This window comes from Mustela erminea, chromosome 3 (genome assembly GCF_009829155.1).
Source record: "Mustela erminea isolate mMusErm1 chromosome 3, mMusErm1.Pri, whole genome shotgun sequence".
NCBI lineage: Eukaryota > Metazoa > Chordata > Mammalia > Carnivora > Mustelidae > Mustela > Mustela erminea.
In genome coordinates, this window is record NC_045616.1 from 85,916,737 (window position 1) to 85,938,676 (window position 21,940).

General features: G+C 41.8%; 1 protein-coding gene across 7 annotated transcripts in view; it reads left to right on the plus strand.

The window, feature by feature from the left end:
- The window catches only part of DIAPH1 (diaphanous related formin 1), a 93,354-nt gene that overhangs the window by 65,520 nt on the left and 5,894 nt on the right, over positions 1-21,940 (plus strand). For all 7 annotated transcript variants that reach the window (XM_032336375.1, XM_032336370.1, XM_032336369.1 and 4 more), the window contains 9 exons: positions 10,618-10,716; positions 14,540-14,634; positions 14,913-15,014; positions 15,241-15,480; positions 15,603-15,732; positions 16,414-16,538; positions 17,146-17,310; positions 17,439-17,574; positions 19,633-19,719. In XM_032336375.1, coding sequence (XP_032192266.1) covers positions 10,618-10,716; positions 14,540-14,634; positions 14,913-15,014; positions 15,241-15,480; positions 15,603-15,732; positions 16,414-16,538; positions 17,146-17,310; positions 17,439-17,574; positions 19,633-19,719 — 1,179 coding nt within the window. The remainder of the gene's footprint in view (positions 1-10,617; positions 10,717-14,539; positions 14,635-14,912; positions 15,015-15,240; positions 15,481-15,602; positions 15,733-16,413; positions 16,539-17,145; positions 17,311-17,438; positions 17,575-19,632; positions 19,720-21,940) is intronic.

The window sequence follows — 21,940 nt, forward strand, 5'->3', positions numbered from 1 at the left end:
CAACGTCATTTATTGATGAGACTGTCTTTTCACTGTTGTATATTCTGGCTTCCTTTTGTTGTAGATTAATGTACCCTATCGACCTGTGTTTATTTCTGGGCTCTCTGTTGTGTTCCATTCATCAATGTGTCTAATTTTGTGCCAAAACTATACTGTTTCGATTATTAGAGCTTTGTACTATATCTTGAAATCTGGGATTGGGATACCTAAAGCTTTGTTCTTCTTTCTGAAAATGGCTTTGGCTATTCAAGGTCTTTTGTGGCTTCATACAGATTTTAGGATTGTTGATTCTAGTTGTGAAAAATACCGTTATTATTATTATTATTATTTTTATTTTAGATTTTTTTATTTATTCATTTGACAGAGAGCAGGAACACAAGCAGGGGGAGTGGGAGAGGGAGAAGTAGGCTCTCCCACGGAGCAGGGAGCCTGATGTGGGACTCAGTCCCAGGATCCCAGGATCATGACCTGAGCCAAAGGTAGACGCTTAACAGCTGAGCCACCCTGGCACCCCTACTGTTAGTATTTTGATTGAAATTGCATTGACTCTGTAGATTGCTTTGGGTGGTATGGGTGTTCTAACAGGATTAATTGTTGCAGCCATCAATTGTTCCATCCAACAATGACACATTTTTTGTGTCAACCTTGACATTATTGAAGAGTACATACCTGTGAGCTTGTAGAATGTCCCTCAGTTTGTCTAATGTGTCCTCTTGATTAGTTTCAGATTATTCATTTTTGGGCTTTATGTATTTTAATATATAAATGTATAATGTTACTGGGTACATAGAAATTCAAAATTCTTATATTTTGCTGATAAACTAAGTTTTTTATTTTGCTGATAAACTAAAACTTTTATCATTGTGATGTGTCCTTATTTATGTTCTATATGATTTTTGTTGCCTAAAAGACTGTTTTGTTAAAATTGACGGAATTTCATCAACTTTTTTTTTAAGATTTTATTTATTTATTTGAGAGAGAGTGTATGAGCTGGGAGGCAGGGCAGGGGGAAAGAGAGAAGCAGACTCCCTGCTGAGTGGGGAACCCAACACGGGGCTCCACCCCGGACCTGGAAATCACAGCCCAAGCCAAAGGCAGATGCTTAACTGCGTGAGCCACGAAGGTGCCCTAAGCTTTTAGTTAGAATTTGCCTAGTGTAACTTTATACTTTTCATCCTCCCTGTAGTCTTAATTCTAGATGTTTCCTTCATAGAATAGCATATACTTGGACCATTTTCTGTCTTTTTCACTCCAATTGACAATACTGGTTTTAACGAGCGCATATAATCCATTTACATTTAACATAATTACTGAAATACTTGAGTTTCAATCTGCCATCTTATTTTGCCCTTTCTGTTCATTCCATCTATTCTGTTATATGCTGATTTCATTCTGTTCAAAATATTTTCTAATTTCTATTGTGATTTCTTACCTAACTTCAGAGTTATTTGGTTATTTATTTGATATGAAATAGTTGGGGATTTTCTAGTTAACCTTTTTTACTGATTTCCAAGTTGTGGTCAAAGAACATACTTTGAATGATTTTTACCCTTCGAAATTTGTTGAGACTTTTTGGTGCAGCATGTGGTGGGTGAATTTGGTACATGTACTGTGTGTGTATATGAAAAAAAGTATAGTTTTTCATTGTTGGATGCATTGTTCTAATATAGTAATTAGGTCAAGTTTGTGAGGTGTGTTCGCATTTTCTATATACTTTGCAACTTTTTGTTGGCTTGTTTTAGTTTCTGTACAAAAGGTATTAATTCTTCCATGGTGGTTGTAGAATTGCCCTTCTTTTGGTTTAGTCAGTTCTTACTTTATATATTTTGAAACTAAATTATTAGATGTATTTAGATTTAGAATTGTCTTCCTTGCAGATTGACCTTTTATGATGATTAAATGTGTGTTCAAACCAGTAGCATTATTAGAGAAGAATTTTTTATTTGATATTAATATAACTACAACAGCTTTCTTTTGTTCAGTATACCCTTTCCATTATTTACCCTTAACATTCGTGTCTTTATTCAAAGCGTGTCCCTTGTAAGCAGCACATATATAGTGTGTATGTTTTGTAAATCCAGTCTGATGATCTTAGTCTTTTGTTGCAAAGTATTTAATTCATTTGAATTCATATATACCATATTGCTCTTTGATTTAATTTTTTTCCACTTTGTCTTTTTCTGTTCTTAATCTTCTCACAAATTCATTTAGAACTTTATATTTTTTAAAGATTTTATTTATTTATTTGACAGAGAGAAAGAGATCACAAGTAGGCAAAGAGGCAGGCTGAGAGAGAGGGGGAAACAGTCATCTGCCGAGCAGAGAGCCCAATGCAGGGCTTGATCCCACGACCCTGAGATCATGACCTGAGCTGAAGGCAGAGGCTTAATCCACTGAGCCCCCCAGGTGCCCCTAGAACTTTATTTTTAGTTATACATTTTTTCATTTTTTATAGATACCTTAGAAATTACACATGCATCCTTGATCTACTACAATCTAATACAAATTATAACTCTTACCACCTTCCAGACAATGCTGGAACTTACATAATTTTAGCTCTATTTACAGTGTACCTTTTTGACCCACTGATGTCATGTATTTTAGTTCTGCATGTTTTAGATCACATAAGCATTTTTACTATTATTTTCTAATGTCAGTATTAACTTAAAAACACTTTTCTAGTGTTCTTCATCCAATGTATATTTCTGTATTTCCTTTTGTGATAATTTTTCATCTTCTGCCTGAATAATTATTCCCCTTAATATTTATTTTATTAGTTCCCATATACTGGTAATAAGCACTGTTTTGTGTGGATATATCTTTGTTTCACCTATGTTCTTGAAAGATATTTTTGTTTTCCCTTTTTTCTTAACACAACTTCAGTGTCAGTGTTACTGTAGTTCCTTGGAGGTAATTATGTTCTACCCACTGCTACTCGGAGAATTTTACTCTGATTTTTAGCAGTTTTATGGTGATGGTGTGCCATGATGTGGTTCTTGTATTATTCTTGGGGATTCTCTGAGCTTCTTGATTCTTTGTGTTGATATCCTTTATCACTTTTGGAAAATTCACAGCTATTTTTCCTTCAAGTATTCCATTTTTAATTTTCTTTTTTAATACCTTTTTTTAAAAAGATTTTATTTATTTATTTGAGAGAGAGAGTGAGAGCATATGGGGTGGGGGCAGAGGAAGAAGGAGAAGCAGGCTTGCTGGATGATGGGCTTGATCCCAGGACCCTTAGATAATGACTTGAGCTGAACATAGCCACTTAACTGACTGTGGCACCTGGGTACCCTTTCTTTTGGCACTTTCTGCTTTCATGTTCAGTGCCGGTGAATATCACATTTAGCCCTCCATTTTATGTGTTGTGTGTGTATGGTGTTTGTTTGTCTGTTTGTTTTCATTACTTCTAGTATTTTTCTCTCTGCATTTATTCACCATGTTCCTAACGTTCAGGCTTTCTAGGGCTTTCACCTGTGAACTTGTTGAACTTTACACAGGATCTAGCCTTTTGGGTTCCCAGCTCCTGAGGAGAGAGCCTCATATGACACTCTCCACATAGCCAGAAACTGAAGCTTGATCTTCTCCACCCTTGCCACAGAAAACCATCAAACACGTATGGGAACAGTGTGCCGGTGCTGTGGTTACCTTTCCGGAGCAGTTCATCACCATCTTATCACTTCTTCCATGTTTTCAAGGTGGTTTTTTAAACACTATATCGGCATTTTTAGATGATTTTCATGGGAGACTTGGCATCGTTATTGGAAATGGAAGTTTTCATTTCTTTTCATATTTTACATGGTAATTTTCACCACATTGAGAAATGAAAATATTATTTAATGAAACCAGTCTTTATAGCATCTTGATTTTGTTATTCTTAGAACTTTGTTAATTCAAAATTGTATTCTTCTATTTTTAACATTTACTGTTTAATATGTCTCAAATTTATTTTTGGGAGCAGCATGAAATTAGGATCTATTTCCCTTCAAAGGGGAGAGCTGGTTGTTCCAGCACTATTGGTTAGACCAGATGTCAGCAAGCTATCCTCGACCCATTTTTGTTAATAAAGTTGTTGGAACATAGCTATGCTCATTTGATGACATTATCTTTGTCTTCTTCCATATTATACTAGCAGAGTTAAGTAATTGAAATACAAACTGTATGGCGCACAGAGCCTCAAGTATCTACTTCCAGTCACTTAAGAAAAAAGTGTATCATAGACCATCCTTTTTTCAGGGATGATTTGAGTTTCTACTTGGGCATATACTATGTGTTTCTATTTCTCATTCTTTATTCACCTCAAATGTTGTCACTTTGTTACAATTATTACAGCCTTATACTACTCTATTTTTATTGGCCTTGAAGATGTTATTTGTTCAGATAGACAGGTTTGTTGAGGTACAAGATGCATATAGTAAAATTTATTCTTTGTATGTGTACAGTTCTATGAATTTTGACAAATATATATAGCCATGTAACCACCACACTCAAGAATATTTTCATCATTCCAAAAAGTTCCCTCCTGCCCATTTGTCCATTCACTGCCAGGCCCTAGCAGCCACTGATGTGATTTCTGTCCGCAGTTTTATCTTTTCCAGAATAGTCATAATAAATGGAATCAAACTTTAAGTAACCTTTTAAACCTAGATTCTTTCACCCAGCATAATGTATCTGAGATTTGTCCATGTTGTTGTATACAGAGATACTCCTCTCCAGTGCTGAGTAATAGTCCATTATATCCATTTCCTGGTTGATGGACATTTGGGTTGAATCCAGTTTGGGGCAGTTAAGAGTAAAGCCAGTAGAAACATTTACATGCAATATTTTGTTTGGATGTATGTTTTCATTTTTCTCGGAAAAATTTCTAGGAACGGGATCGTTAGGTCGTATGTTAACTCATGTATGTCTAACTGTATAAGAAACTGCCAAACTGTTTTCCAAAGTGGCAGTACCATTTTTTTTTTTTCCCATTTCCACCAGCAGAAGCTTTGCATCCTTACCAGCACTTAGTTGGATCAGTTTTGGTTTTTTAGTGAATTTTGTGGGTTAGGCATTGTAGCATTTGGGTTTTTTAAGTAATCTCTACATCCAGTGTGAGGCTCAAACTGAACAATCCTGAGATCAAGAGTTGCATGCTTTACCAAGTGGGCCTGCCAGGCACCCCCTTAGGCATTGTAGTTTTAATTTCTTTCTTTCCTTCCTTTTTTTTTTTTTTAAGATTTTATTTCTTTATTTGTTTGACAGAGACAAAGCAAGAGAGGGAACATAAGCAGGGGGAGTGGGAGAGGGAGAAGCAGGCTTCCTGCTGAGCAGGGAGCCTGATGCAGGGCTCAATCCCAGGATCCTGGGATTGTGACCTGAGGCAAAGGCAGATGCTTAACACTGAGCCACCCAGGTGCCCCTGTAGTTTTGATTTCTAATTAAATTAATTACTAGTACATATTCCTATAACTTAATGATGGTCTGCATCTTTTCCTTTGCTTACTGAAACCTGTATAACTTCCTTGGTGAAGTATCTGTCCAAATCTTTTACCCATTTCTAAAAATGTGTTGTTTTCTTAGGATTAAATAATGAGAATTTTTTTTATATGTTGTAGATACTAGTCCTATATTAAGATCTGTGTTTTTTAAGTATTTTTTCCAAGACTTACCATTTTGTTCCTTAATGGTACCTTTGAAAGTACAGAAGTTTTTTATTTTTATTCATTTTTTAAGATTTTATTTATTTATTTGACAGAGATACACACAGTGAAAGATGGAACACAAACCAGGAGAATTAGAGAGGGAGAAGCAGGCTCCCTGCTGAGCAGGCAACCTGACTGGGGGCTCAATCCCCAGACCGTGGGATCATGACCTGAGCCAAAGGCAGATGCTTAACGCCTGAGCCACCCACGCACCTCAGAAGTTTTTAATTTTGATGAAGTCTGCTTCATCAATTTTTTTTCTTTTATGTTTTGTATTGTTTTCTATTGCTTTGTAACAAATTCCCACAAAATTAAAACAGCATAGATTTATTATTCTGTAGTTTCTGTGGGTCTGGAATCCATGTTGAGCGTCACACCAACCTAAAGGTTTTGGCTGGATTTCCTTGCTTTCTGGAACTCATTGTCCTCTTCCAGGCTTATGTGCTATTTGGCTGAATCCAGTTCCTTAAAATTGTAGGACATAGATAACTGTTTTCTTGCTGATCATCAGCTAAGGGCTGTTGTCAGCTTCTAGAGGCTACTTATTATTTCCTGCCACATGGCCTTCTCCACAACCTGGTAGTTGCTTCTATAAGGACAGCAAGGAGAAGGGTTATACAGGGTATGTGCACTTAACATTCTGCCCATCACATGGTTTGTTTTTAAAAATCTTTGCCTACCCCAAAGTTGGAAGATTTTTATGGTTTTCTCTAGAAGTTAATAGTTTTATGTTTTCCATCTTTGGTCTGTTTTATGTATTTGTATGTGTTGAGATGTAACTCATATAACATAAGATTAACCTTTAAAGCAAGAAATAAATTTTAATCTGTATTATAAGAAAAAAAAATCTGGCTTAGAATCAGTATACATGTAAGTATACTCTGTATACTTGTAAGTCTGCTCTTACATCATATGGTCACCTCCCAGATGCAAGATGGGCTAGGAAATGTGGTCCCTACCTGCACCTTCATTTCCCAGGACAGAAACTCCTCATCATGGAAAGGGAGCAGATTCTGTGGTCGACAAGTTCTCTGACTGACCCAGGGATTTTTTGTCCCAAAACCATTTGTTACAGAGACTGTCATTTTTCCACTGGATATTCTTTCCTGCTTTATCAAAGATGAGTTGACCATATAGTTTTAGGTCCATTTCTGGGCTTTCTATTCTGTCTCTTTTTGTCTCGATGATTACAGCCTTGCAGTATAGCTTGAAATCCAGAATTGTGATGCCTGTAGTTTTGTTTTTCTTTTTCAGGATTGCTTTGGCTATTTGGGATCTTTTGTACTTCCATACAAATTTTAGGATTATTTTTCTAGCTCTGTGAAAAATGCTGGTATTTTTATAGGGATTGCCTTAAATGTGCAGATTGCTTTGGGTAGACATTTCAACAGTTTGTTTCTCCGATCCGTGATCATGGAATGTTTTTCCATTTCTTTGTGTCCTCTTCAATTTCTTTTTTGTGTCCTCTTCAATTTCTTTTTTAAGTGTTCTGTAATTTTCAGAATAGATCTTTTACCTCTTTAGTTAGGTTTATTGCTAGGTATTCTGTTTTTGGAGCAATTGCAAAAGGGACTGATTCCTTGATTTTTTTTTTTTGCTGCTTTGTTACTGGTGTATAGAAATGCATCAATTTCTGCACGTTGATTTTATATCCTGTGACTGAATTAATGAATTAGTTCTAGCAATGTTTTGGTGGAGTCTATTTTGTTGATTTTTTTTTTTTTTAAGCAGCTTTTTGAGTGATTGGATTTTCTCTATTTTCATTTTCATTGATTTCTGCTCATAAATTCTTTATTTCCTTCCTTCTGGTTGCTTTGGGTTTGTTTTGCTCTTCTTTTTCTGGCTCCTTGAGATAGAAAATTGGACTACTGACCTGAGGTCTTTCTAATTTTCTAATGTAAACTTGGTGCTGTTAGTCAGCACTGCTATAGCTGCATCCCGTATATTTTGATGTATTGTACTTTGATTTTCATCCAGTTCTGTGTATCTTAAAATATTCTGAGACTTCCTCTTTGAGTCACAAATTATTTTGAAGTGGTTCTTTGATTTCCAAATGTTTGGGTATCTTCCTGTTCTCTTTTGGTTATTGATTTGTTGTTTGATTCCATTATGGTTAGAGAACATGCTCTGATTTCAGTCCTTTAAATATATTGGGATTTTTTTGGTTTTTCTTTTTAAGATTTTATTTATTAGAGAGCACACACAAGTTGGGGAGAGGCAGAAGGTGGTAACCTGACACAGGGCTTGATCCCAGGACCCTGGGATCAGAATCTGAGCTGAAGGCAGACCCTTAACTGATAGAGCCACGCAGATGCCCTGATGATACTGGTCAACCAGTTCAAGTAAGCATAGAGATTTTATTTTCTTTTTAAGTCCCTTTACCCTCCCCAGTTTTTAAATACAGTTGTATTTCCTCTACATGAGGCTACTCCATTTTGGTGGAGCTGAGAAGTCCATATTGTGGTGTCTGTCTCTATTGGAGGGGCTTCTCAAATGTAGGGCAAGGATCGGGTGGAAGCCAGTGGGCAGGCAGTGAAAGGACTCACCTGAGGCAGAACAAAGGCAAGAGTTTATTGAATGTACTGCTAGGGAGCTGCTGGCAGGACTGCAGAGGAGAGGCTGTCTACTCTGAGGCAGTGAGTGCGGGATGTTTTTAAAGAAGGAAGGTGAGGAGGTATAATGACATGGAATTTTCCCTGTTTCGGTAACTGTGTCTGGTTGTTAATAGCCCATTGGTATTTTGAGGTGGGTCACCTGATAGGCCTGTCTGTGTTCAGTCAGGAGGTTGCCCATAGGCTCTTTCTTTACTCCATGGCTCCCATCGCTCCAGCCTGTGCTCTAAAAGTGGCTTCTCCACAGATGATTGTCTTTTCTCTGTAGCCCTCCTGAGTTACTAGTTCTGGTAGTTCTTCATTGGTCTTTTGGTTGTTGTGAATTGCTATATGGAATTACATCTTCCATAAAAATGACCTTTTCATCCCTTTCTTTCTTGTATTTGTACTTTATTTTTGTTTTACTGCCAAGCAAAAAAGTGGAGTCTGTTTTTTTTTCTTTTTCAACATCAGCAGTGAATACGTAACTTTCTGTTTTGCCTGTGTAAAATGAGAGCTTTACTTACAACTTTTCTCCTCCCCTTTTTTCTAAGTTTTCATAATACAGTCTGGATATCTTAATTCTCCATTTTTATTCTGCCATCCATAAGTTTCATTTTGTTACATAATCTGTCTTTAGTACCTCTCTGACTTTTCCTGACCTCCCCTCACTCTGTGCAGGTGTAATTAGCTTTTTGCTTTTCTTTGAGCTCACCGGGCATGCTTTCTCAGGCCTTTGTATTGGTCTTTCCTTTCCTGAAATGCATGCCCCTTGCCCTGAAGATACTCACTTAGCTTGTGCTCTCGCTTTCTAAAAGGTCTTTTCTCAAAAGTGACATAAGACTTTCCCTCATCCCCCTAAAGGTATAATCCATCGCCCATTAAGTCTCTCTGTTTCTTCCCTACTTGATTTTCTTTTCACAGAACTATGACTAGCTAATACAGTATTTTATGTATTAACTGATTCTCCTTTCTCTTGATTAGAATATGAGTTCCATGAAGGCAGGAGGAATCTTTCTCTGTTCTGTGCACTGTGTTGTGTGTGTGTGTGTATGTTTTAAGATTTTATTTATTTGAGGGAGAGAGAACATGAGCAAGGGGAGGAGCTGAGGGAGAGGGAGAAGAACAAGCAGACTGTGCCTTGAACTTGGAGCCTGACACAGGGGTGTCATGTAGGACTTGACCCCAGGGTCCTGAGATTTTGACCTGAGCCAAAACCAAGAGTTGGACACTCGAGTGACAGAGCCACCCAGGTGCTCCTCTCTTTCATTCACTGTTGTATTCACAGTGCCCAGAATAACCTGGCACATAAAGATATTCCATAACAGGTACTCAGTAAGTGTTTATATAAGTAATCTTCATGTATTTAACATTTTCCTTTAAGTCTGCACTGACAGGCCAAAGGATAAGTTTTTTTGTTAGTTGTTGACACTTTTTGCCATTAACTTTCTTTTTTGTTTGCTTTATTTCTTATTTATTTTTACCAGGTAATATTTTTTGTGGGGTTTAAAATTCAACCAGTATGGGTGCCTGGGTGGCTTAGTCTCACATCAGGTGCAAGGGGGGGGTCTGCTTGCAGTCTCTCCCTCTGCCCCTCACCCTGCTTGCACACGCACACACGCATGCACACTCAGTTGCTCTCTATAATAAATAGATCATTACAAAAAAATTTTTATAGACAACTCGTATTCAAGATGGAGCTTGAAAGAAAACAGGATTTTTAAAAAAAGATTTTCTTTATTTATTTGTCAGAGAGAAAGAGATTGAGAGAGGCAGGCAGAGGGAAAAGCAGGCTCCCTGCTGAGCAAGGAGCTCAGTGTGGGACTTGATCCCACGGTCCTGGGATCATGACCTGAGCAGAAGGCAGACACTTAACTGAATGTGTCACCCTGGCGTCCAAGAAAACAGGATTTTAATAGTTACAAAAGGATTACATGGTGAAAGGCTCCAGTACTAGGTTGGCAGACTACACCCCTCAGGCTGACCATCCATTCATTTATGTATCATCTTTGCTTTCGTGCTGTAGTGGCAGTGTTGAGTAGTTGAGATAGATCATGTAGTCTGCAAAACCTGAAATACTTATTATCTGGTCCTTCAGAGAAGGATCTGTAAGCAAATGATAGCATATAGGTGGAAAAGCAGTATTGATAACAGTTAAAGAAATGCGAATGAGATGTGGGTTTCAACAATAGAAGGGTAGCCAGTTAAAGAGAAGGAATACAATAGGGAAACCATTGTTAATAGGAAGTGAGGAGGTATTCCAGGCTGGCTGGTACAGTGGTTCAGTAAGACCACAATGTGGCTTGTCCATAATCCTGCTTTTCTCATCTTTCCCTTACTAGCCAAGAAGGATCAGGAAGGTGGAGAAGAAAAGAAATCTGTACAAAAGAAAAAAGTAAAAGAGTTAAAGGTGTTGGACTCAAAGACTGCCCAGAATCTCTGTGAGTATTCTCTGTGATCCCAACTATTTGAAATAGGAAGGGGTTCTTTTAAAAGCTTAATTTTGGTAGATCCAGGGTTTCTTGATTTGTTGAGTTCCTCATGCATGCCAGGCATTAGAGTGTGAACTTCCCAGTATCTTGTTTAATTCCTCAGTAGCACTGCAGGTTTGTTTCTTTGCTATAAAACTAGACGCTAACAGCGGACTAGGTGAATTCCTATGATGCTAACAGTAGTTAAGAGTTTTAGGAATTTGCCTAGTTCCATAGGTGTAGTGAGAAACAGGCATGGGATTTGAACCTCAGATTTTTTTTTTATTTCAAAGCCATTACTGTTTCCGTTGGCTCCACAGGATAGTCTAGCCACTGTGCATTTCCTTCTTTCTTTAAGAACTACTTTTAAATGCAGACACTGGATTGACTTCACTTAAATCTAAGATAATTTTGTGGCTTAGAATAAATAATATAAATCCTGCACTTCTCAAATTCGGATCAGAAACTTCTCTGCAAAGATGTTACAGGTGGTACTTACTTGATGATCAGGGTGAATGTTCATTTTCTGTTTGTTTGGCTGTTGATCTCCTTTATGCTGAGTAATAGAGATTTAAACTTTTCCCCAACAAATATTTGAGGTTCTGCCATGTTGCAGTCTCTGTTAGGCCCATACGAGACATGTGTTCCAGAGATGAAAGGGTATGTATTCCATGAAGCCCTCTCACTATCTTACAGTGTGGCTGTCATCCCCATTTTTCCAAATGAGAAGACTAAAGTTTAGATATTGTGACTTGGCCGAGATCACCAAAGGAAACAATTACACATACCCATAAGTAAAATCGGGAATAGAGTGAGAACAGTAAACCTTTACATTATTCTTTGCTGCATAGGCCTAGATCATGGACAACAAATACTACCAAATGTTGTCTGTGGGTAAGTCTTTTTATGGAGATCAAAGTAATGTGAGGTGGTTTCTCTTCTCAAGCTTCTCTCTTGGGAACAGGAGACGTGTAACTTTTATTTGAGGAAGTGATACCAGACTGTGGTTAGTATATGGTTCTTTCCAGCTGGCTGATAAAAGAGTACAGAAAACAGAACTCATAGAGAGAATGAGATTTATTTAGAGGAGGATGGCCTAGGAGATGTAATGTAGTGATTCAGAAATTATTAAGTTCCTCTTATGTGCGAGGGACACTAAGCTGAATAAAGCACAGTCCCGGTCCTATGGAAAGAGGCAGAGGCACAAGAGCCCTGGGAAAGGGGCATCTGAATCACGTGTGGGCAGTACTGGAGGGAGCATGTCATTCGAAAGGAGGTACTGCTCACCAGGAGTTGAAAGAACGATGAGTCAGGAGTGAAGAGAAGGGTAAGGGCTGGCTTGTTTCCAGCAGAGGAATCAACACGTATGAAGACGCAGACACATGGAGTGGCAGTGCAGTTGGCACACTGTAAAGGCCATACGTGGGGGAGGAGTGGCAGGAGAGCTTTCAAGAAATAGATAGAAGCTAGATTATCAAGAATTCTGACAGGCTTAGGCTAAGAAGTATCTGTGTTATCCTGAAGGCCTTGGAATTTCTTAAAAGGATTTTAATCAGGAAAATGAATGATAGACCCTGTGTAATTCAGGGGAAGGCTACTTGGGGAAGGACACAGGCTGGATTGCTAGGGTCTGGGAAGACTGCAGGCAGAGAGATGAGTTACGTTCTCACTTTAAACTAGGCGAGAAGGAATCAGGGCCTGAAACTAAAGTAGTGAGAATGAGTTGGAAGGCAGAAGATACTAAGGAGATAGAAATAATGGAATCTAGTGACTGGCTGAGGGAATGAAGGAAATGTTTTCTTCAGTTTACATCACTCTGTAGAGAATGATACCATTTACTGAACTAGGAAGATCCAGCCAGCAGTAAAATGTCTTTTTGTGGAAGAGTGGTGGGTACTGGACATGAAGGAGAGGTGGCAGGGTGGTGAGTAGAAATGATGACTTGTAGGATAGAGTTTAAGGTGCGCTGGGACGCCTCCAGAAGGATGGGTGTATTAGGCATTTGGGCGTAGAAATCAGGAGTAAGGTTTGACTGGAGGTAGGAATTTAAGAGACAGCATATTAGTCATAGCTAAAGCCATGAGTTTGTTTTGAAGGTCACTAATATTTGGGGGGCAAGTAGAAGGGGGAGAAGGGCAGGGAACTCAAAGGCTGGAAAGGAGCAACAAGAAAAATGTATGACATAGTCCTAAGAAGTGGGAGTAGTCAGCAGTGTCAGATGAAGACCGGAGAGCAGTAAAATCAGGACAGGACAGGTATCCATCTGGCATGAGGAAAGTCTGTAGCCTCAGCAAGAATTCCAGTATAGCATAGAGGTAAGGACAGAGCCTCCCGTAGTATTTAAATCATGCTTCCAACCCATACTGGCAGTGTAGGGGTTTGAGTAGCTTACCTTTAAGTATTAGTTTCCTTTTCTGTCAAGTGGGGCTAATAATACAAACATACAAGGATACCACCAACAGGGTTAAATGAGATCAGGTATGTAGATTATGTTTAAGTTCCATCTGTGATCTCAGTAAGTAATTGTGGTCTTTTCATTGACTGGAGACAGGAGAGTATATAAGAGCTGTGGAAGTGAAAGAGAATAGATTGTTGTATTTTTAGAACATGGTAAAGTGATTGAAAGAAGTTAGTAATTAAGAATACCAGGTAAGGGTTTGGGGTTGTTTTTAAGATAGTAGAAACTTGGTTATGTGCATATGCTGAAGGAAAAGGTCCTCAGGGCCACCTGATCTACTGAAATATAAGAAAAGGATGAGTACGTGGGTATAGTTGCTGATAACTTACACAAGTGTTGGCAGAAGTTTTTTTCTAGATAATTCCAGATAGTCCTTATCCAAGCCTTTTCTGGCTTGGCTCCAGCTAAGAACCCCCAGTGAATACTAGAACACTTAGCAAGTAATTTGACTAGTGGCTTCATTTTTTCTTTTTCACTGAAGAGGAACAAGAATTTTTTTTAAAAAATGGGAAGTAGTGGGACAGTTGGGAGAATGGGGATACTTTGGAAGAGCTTCTAAGAGGGCCTAGTGTAGAATCACTGTTGCTGATGCCTCTTCAGTGAACTGTGCTCTGCAGAGTCTTTGCTAGCGGTATTCATCAGCCTAGGTGCAAGGTGGGAGATGACAGGGCTCAACTGACCAGGAATTGGAAGGAGACAGGAATAGGAGCAGTAGTAACAGAGCTGGCAGTAATAGTAGAGACTGGCGAAGCTATAGATTGTAGGGTCTAGGTGAAGGAGAGAAGGCAAAGTGGAACTCGTACTTTCGGAGAAAATGGAATGGTCACCGCTTGCTCTGATGAGGTTGAAGGGTCACTGCAGAGGCTAGTTAGAGAGCTGGAAGACAGAAAGTGTTTGTTGGGGAACAGGATATGGGAATTTAAGAATCTGAGCATTTGAAGGCAGTGGCAGCTTTGAGGATGGAGTCATGGGCGTGGGAAACTGAAAATAGAGTGGGATGAGTATCTTGGATGTATATATAGAGAGAAGATCAAAATCTTTCTGTGTGAGCAAAGGCCAGAAGCCACAGTGTTTGTAGAAAGTGGTGCTTGGAACAGGGTAGCTGGCATTTGATATAAATGTGGGAGTTCACGAGAAACCTGGGAGGTGGGAACCATAGACGTTGGACTCAGGAACTTGGATTTTAACTACCCAGGCAGTGGAGAGCTGGTAGAGGTTTCTGATAGTGACTTTAAAAGAAAACTCTTAGGCAGATAGTCCAGCAGAGGTTTGTAGAATAGGCTGGAAGGGAGAGGAAGCTGAGAAGAATGTCTTGATTATCTCATTTTCTGGCAGCCATCTTTCTGGGTTCCTTCCGCATGGCCTACCAGGAGATTAAGAATGTCATCCTGGAGGTGAACGAGAGTGTTCTGACGGAGTCTATGATCCAGGTAAGGAGCAAGATTGTTGTCTGGGGAGCTGGCTCTTCACGTCGTGCACTAGCCTCTTCTGTTTAGAGGGTGAGGTCTTTAGCACTGGCACTTTACAGAATGCTGGCTTTGGGTCAGCGTCCATCTCTCCATTGGTTAGATTATTTCTGGTATAGTTTTCAAAAGTCCTGCCATCTCACTAGCTGCCCCAGCCCCTAGCCCGTTTTCTTCTTTGTGGCAGAGTGGGGGACTGAAAGGCTCAAGCTAACCGCTTTGAGACCGTCCCTTCTCTCTTTCAGAACCTCATTAAGCAGATGCCAGAGCCCGAGCAGTTAAAAATGCTGTCTGAGCTGAAGGATGAATACGATGATCTGGCCGAGTCGGAACAGTTTGGCGTGGTGGTGAGTGAGGCCTGTGGCAAGAAGCTCTTCTTGGACTCCTTGCTCCCTTCCTCCCCTAGAGCAGCTGGGCCATTTGCTTCTCGCCTCTTGTCTATTTTGAACCTATCTTCCTCTCTGTTCGGTGCTCTGGAACTCACAGCCTCCCACACGAGGCTCAAGCCTTGATGTTTTTCTGACTTGCTCTCTCCCTGTTGGCTGTACTGGAACTGCTTGTCTTCCCCACCAGATGGGCACGGTGCCACGCCTGCGGCCTCGCCTCAATGCCATCCTCTTCAAGCTGCAGTTTAGTGAGCAAGTGGAGAATATTAAACCAGAGATCGTTTCTGTGACTGCCGCATGTGAGGAGTTACGAAAGAGTGAGAGCTTCTCTAGCCTCCTGGAGATTACCTTGCTTGTCGGAAACTACATGAATGCTGGCTCCAGGAATGCTGGTGCTTTCGGCTTCAACATCAGCTTCCTCTGTAAGGTGAGCCAGGTGGTTAGAGCAGAATGGAGAGGGGAAGGCCGCTGGCCTCTGTGGGCAGCATGTGGCAAACTGCTGTTGGTCTTAGGGGGTCAGGACTAACACGTTTCTCCTCTTTCCCCAAGCTTCGAGACACCAAGTCCACAGATCAGAAGATGACATTGTTGCACTTCTTGGCTGAGTTGTGTGAGAATGACTATCCCGATGTCCTGAAGTTTCCAGATGAGCTTGCCCATGTGGAGAAAGCCAGCCGAGGTAGGGCAGGTTGAGGTGCAGCTAGAAGGCTGTTCCAGGCCCCCAAAATCTCTGCATTGGGACGGAAATTCTCACTTGCCTATCTTAGGTGGGAATGGGAGAGGGTGGAGGCACGGTGTCTAGGCCACAGCAAAGAGGATTATCAGGCACAAGGGAGGTCTTCGGATACAGTAGTGGGAAGCATTCTTTCCCTTCTTAGGGAAACACCAAATACTAAAAAAAAAAAACAACGGAAGAAAGGCAAGTGTTTTTAGTCTGGTGGTTCTTTTTATTGAGAAAGCATGGACTAGATTGACAAAAATCAGGCCTCACCGTCTTGGAACGAGGCACAGAAAAAGCAGCACTCAGTAGAAATGGGAACAGATTTCTGCCCTTCCTCTGTATTGCTGTGTATAGCTCCTTCCTCCCAAACTCTCTCTAAAATAAATGAGACCGAGATCCCGGGGGCTTTCACCGGTTCCTGTTAAATTAAATGAAGCTTGTCTTCTTGAGGCTGGAGGTTCAGGCATCGAGTAACTTACAGTTTAAGTGGAAAGATGAAGAATATGATGTGTGGAACCACTGGAGGAGGGGACCTGAGAGTTGCAGCTCACCATGCGCACTGACACGGCGCCTTGACGACCAGAAGCTGAGGGTCTGGGGACTGGGAATAACTCTCGCTTTCTCTTTTTTCTCCTTTAGTTTCTGCTGAAAACTTGCAAAAGAACCTAGATCAGATGAAGAAACAAATTTCTGATGTGGAACGTGATGTTCAGAATTTCCCAGCTGCCACAGATGAGAAAGACAAGTTTGTTGAAAAAATGACTATATCCTTTCTTACGAGAGGAAGGAGTTCCTAGGATGCTTGCTGGGAAGGGAAGGAAGACTTCCCAGAGGGAGGACAGCTGGAGAGATCTGGGGGTAGAGAAATTTTCCTTCTTAAAAAAAAAACTCTTAAAATTCTTTTCATTATATACATAGTTCTTGAGAGCATTCTCATTGTTGTGGTAGGCACACCACCAAAATTCCTCCCTGACCCCTTGCCCTCTGCCCGGTCTCCACTACTCGCACACACGTATTCTCTTTCCTCGCCCCTTCCTAACCACTGCCACTGGACTCCTCATTTTCAGCTCAGGAGTGTATTCTAAACAAAAACTGTGTTGTGTTGTATTGCTTTTTGCACCTCCTGGCTCTTGGCCCTGACCCCACGGCAGCATGTGCAGAGCCATGTTACTGCCACTTCTGCTGTAGGTGAGCCATGGTTTACAGTTTTCCATTCCTGTTCTGGATATTTCGATTGTTTCTTGCCTTTGCTCTTACAAGCAGTGTCGTGTTGAACATCCTTGTGCATGCCAGCATGCGACTCTGTGTGCTCCTCGGGGCCAGAGCAGTGGGTCTGCTTCCTGGTCTTGGTCCTTGACTCCCTGGCCGCACAGCTTCGTGAAGGACGCACAGGAGCAGTATAACAAGCTACGCCTGATGCACTGTAACATGGAGGCCCTCTATAAGGAGCTGGGAGACTACTTCCTCTTTGACCCCAAGAAAGTGTCGGTGGAAGAATTCTTCATGGATCTGCACAACTTCAAGAATATGTTTGTGGTGAGCCAGGGATACTGCAGACTGAATCTTTCGTGGACATTTCTCGCTTTCCACATGGCTTGCTGGGGGGGTGGGCTTATGTGGAAATGCACACATGGCCACGTGTTTCGTTTTGTTTTCCTCCACAGCAAGCAGTCAAGGAAAACCAGAAGCGGCGGGAGACAGAGGAAAAGATGCGGCGAGCAAAACTAGCCAAGGAGAAGGCAGAGAAGGAGCGGCTCGAGAAGCAACAGAAGAGAGAGCAACTCATAGACATGAATGCAGGTAAGAAGCGAGGAGAAGGGTTGATGGGCTGAAACAGGAACATTTGCAGGGCTTCTCTGCCTAGAATCTCAAGGCCAGAGGGAACAGCTCATGTCTGAGCTCAGCTCCTGGCAAAAGATTGTTGGCAGCCTTTTACCTCCCAAGAGCCTGACACCGGACTTGAACCTCAGCTTTCCTGCATGTACATTCCAGTGCTCCATGCTCACCCCACCCCCACCCCCTGCCTTTGCTAGTTCCTGTGTTATGTCTCATCTCCCAGTGGGTTTAGTATTGCTGTAACGTGTACTTTTCTGCCTGGCCACATGGTCTTCTGGCCCATTTTTGTTCCATCTACTACATCTTTCATTCTTTTCCCCAAAATGTTTTCCTGGCTTTGCTCCTGTCTTTCACTGATGGCTTGTCCTCCTGCCTGCTTATTTGCACTAAGTACTGTGTGCTTAGTACCTCCGCACAGTCGTACACACTATGTACAAGCATAACTGCGCATACCTATGAGGTTATAAAAGGACTGGATAAGGGGGCATGGGAGCTGGCTACTCTCTTTTCTTTAGCAGAATGTTTCACTACCAGAAGCATGTCTTTGTTGAAACATATGGGCTCAATTACTGGCCTTCTGTTTCCTGTCTCTGCTGCCTTCCTGCTGTTGATGCCCTGCCCCCCTCTGCTCCTTCTCTGGGTAGCAAGAATATAGCATACATTGTGCATGGCACTGAGCTGAGGCCACCCTTCTTGAACCTGAGGAACTACGAGCTATCTAAGTAAAGGGCAGGGGAGGTGGGATAGCTGGGTGATGGACAGTAAGGAGAGCACATGATGTCATGAGCACTGGGTGTTCTGTGCAGCTGATGAATCACTGAACTCCACCTCTGAAACTAATGAGGTACTATATGTGGGCTAATTGAATTTATATATATAAAAAATAAAGGGTCTCTAAGGCTGCCAAGTCTGGCAGGAATCAAAGTGCTTTGCTGAGCACTAGAGGCCAGAGCTGCTCTTGCACCTCTTGCTCCCAAGGATATTGCTTTGGCAGCTCCTATTGTGGTAAAACTAGTGACCTGAAGGAGCTGAACAGCCTCCCTTTTTTTCTTTTCTTGAAACTTTGCTGGGATCTAGTTATATGGAAGCCACAGATTTGTTCTATTACTAATGCTTTTGAAGCCCACACCTAGTGTCCTTTCCCTTCCCCATTCTCCCCTGGTGGCCAGTGTCTGTCCTCAGGTACTGTCTAGGATGCATCAGGCGAAGGTGGAGTCCAGCGGAGATGCAGGATGAGGGCTGCACCCCCTTATCTGGTGATGCAGCAAGCCCTGGCCCTGGTCCCCAAGGCAAGCAAATGAGGTTGGAATGTAGGTCAGCTGCACTGGTAATGTTCAGCCAGCAGGTGGCGCCGGGAGCAGTGAGCCCAGACCAGTAGCTTCCAGCCTGCAGGCTTCTTGGGATTTCAGTTTCAGATTTCACCACCCAGAGCTGTTGCCATGGAAACAGAGCCAGGCTGGAACAGAGACTCTACATTAACTCTTTATATTCTAGCCAGGATGCTTCTCCTACATGCTGAGCTGGCTTCTGGAAGATGCAGCCACAAGGGGCAGTACTTAAGTAAAATTCAGCAGTGGGGTGGGTGTCTTCTTTTTCCTCAGCCCTGCTCTGAAACTGGAACCGGGCTGTCCCTGATGTGTTTATAGGAATTAGAGGGAAACACTTTAGGATAAAGAGCAAGTGATATGGTTGCATATTAATTTCATATCCCAGTCTTTGTGCTTAAACTGGAATTAGAGTTGGGCAGTTCTGCAATTCTCTGTGCTAGTCCCCAGGGGGTTGGGAAAGAACATACTTCAAGAAAATATTCCAAGGTTTACATTGATTAGTAGGCAGTGAAACCTTTTCTTGTAACCACTGTCCAACAGATGCAATTAAACATGGGCTGTGAGGCTTGAGGTTTAGTCCTCAGCCACCGTGGGCCAGGGGTAAGCCAGGCAACAGTCATAGAGTTGGCATGGGACTTAACACTGTATGCTGCTCAGGCTGAAGAGCTTACATCTCCGTCTTTCTTTGTGACAGAGGGTGATGAGACCGGTGTGATGGACAGTCTTCTGGAAGCTCTGCAGACGGGCGCAGCATTCCGACGGAAGAGAGGACCCCGTCAGGGTAAGTAAGCAGATGGAGCCCAGCCTGGGCGTGTGGAAGGGATGAGGTCTCTCTGCTCCTGGTCCTGCTTGCCTTGGGCTGAAGAACAGGTAAAGATGTTCTGAGGGTTTAGGAACTTCCTCATGATAGTCACTGCATCAAGAGTGGGTTGTCCAGTCCTCTACCTCCCATGATAGAAAGCATGGACTTGTAGAACTGGGTCTTCAGATCTGTTAGCAGATCTATTATAGCTGATGATGACTGTACTTCTCCCCATTCCAAGCAGAAACTTGGAACAAGTGAACCATGGTGCAGGACACAGATTTGGGTGGGTGTTTGCAGGTATGAACAAAAACTGAGTTAAAAGTGTAAATTAGATGTAGGAAATAAAGAGTCAAGAGCCCTAAAAAGTCAAGAGCCCTTACTCTCAACTTCACAAGCAGAAAAGATAGAGGAGATTATCTGAGATTATCCTCAGATGTAATAACACAGAGGAGCAGTCCAATGGAAGAAACTCTCTGTCCGAGAATTACCCTCTCCTTGGGTGCAGTTAGCCTGCAGTGCGTTTTGTCTTCCCCACTGACTTCCCCACAGCCTCCTCTCCCAGCCATCTGAAGATTTCAGTGGATTGAGTTGAGTCAGAGCCTTTAAGAATTATGGGGATAAGAAGACAAGTGATCCAGGCATTAGTGTGGGGAAGGATCAGTGGATAAGCTTCCTTAGAAGGAAGCACACAGTGGCCAAGAGACTGTTCCAGGAAAAGGTACTACAACCAACACTATCCCTTGGGTGGGTGAGGGCACTGTTGTGTCTGGTGAGGGCCCTTCTGGACTAGGAGAGAGAGATAGCTTCTTTCTTGGGTTGAAGGGTGGGAATAACAGAAAGGGCAGTCATGAAGGGTTTCTACTTTCGAGAGAGTGAAAGCTGTGTTCCGTTGCCTGCCTGGGCTGTTCTGTAGATCTCTTTGATAAGAGCTTTAAGGTTATGGGAAGGAGGAATAATGTAGCTTGTTTTGGCCTCTGTAGGGCTTCCAATACCTGTCATAGCCTGGACAGGGATCCTCTGGATCAAGCGTGTAGAGCATGCTAACCCCCATAAACTTAATGTCCCAAAGGTTGCTCTCTTTTTCAGCCCATACTCTGAATTCCCAAAAGAAGATTCCCTTCTGACGGCTCTTCTGCGTGACTTCCGAACCTTCCCTATAGGAGAATCCCTAGTTACAATTCCTCCCCATTTCCTCTTGGCAGGCTTTGTAGTGGGAGGAGAGGTGCTTATAATGGACTTAGAATTTCCTGGCATAGTGCATTAAATCCTATAGATTAGTGTTTGGGTAGAGAGTGCAGCTAGTAGTATTTGTTTAGTTTTTAAAGGTTCTTATGAGATGCTTTCAACCCCCTGCCAATGTGGCCTTACATTAGGCATTTCCAGCCAAATGAAAGTATATTGCATCTCACTGTTGACTCTCTCAGCTAATTGCCAACCTGCATCTGACTGTTGGTGGGGAATTCCCTTTTTAAGCCTCTTCCTCTGAAACTGGACTAGAATCCCAGATGCTTCCTGTACACAGGCAGCCAGACATCAATGGCTCCCCTCTGTGGGGAAGCCCCATTCTCTGCTTCTTCCCAAGTAGGGAATCAGGACTCACAGGCAGAGGAAGCAGGGATTTTGTTGGAACATAACCTTTCAGCAGAAGATGTAAATTAGTCAAAGTGCTGTTCTCAGTGCAAGAAGGAATAGGAGATGGATACTAGGAAATACTGAGAGAAGCAGAGAAGTGCATACTTTTTAAATTGGTTCCATCCTGTAATCTAATCTTTCTGGGCTGTAGGTTCACAGAACAGGGATGAACGTATCTGAAAGCATCTCCCTAGGAAGACCTTTCTGGTTACTCTGGTATGCTGCTGAGGTGGTACATTCACATGCTGTGAAGTGACGTGGCCTCATGCCTTTAAATGTAAAAACTCTACCACAATCCGAAGAGCATCGGGCTAGGTAGAGACCAAAGGACCCCAAGTCAAGTCTAACTCTGGTGCTGTCTAGGGTACATCAGACAAGTTTTGGGGACTGAGTTTCTTCATGAGTTGGACTAAAATGATCTCTTGAGTCTTTTCTAGCTTTAATTTTATTTTTGACCAGAGACAGTAGAATTAAGACTGGAAAGAGGCTGGACTCAGAAGGCCTTATTCTCACTGTAAAGGCTGCAGGTTTCCCTCAGTGGCTACTGGACTTAGCTGGTCCACTC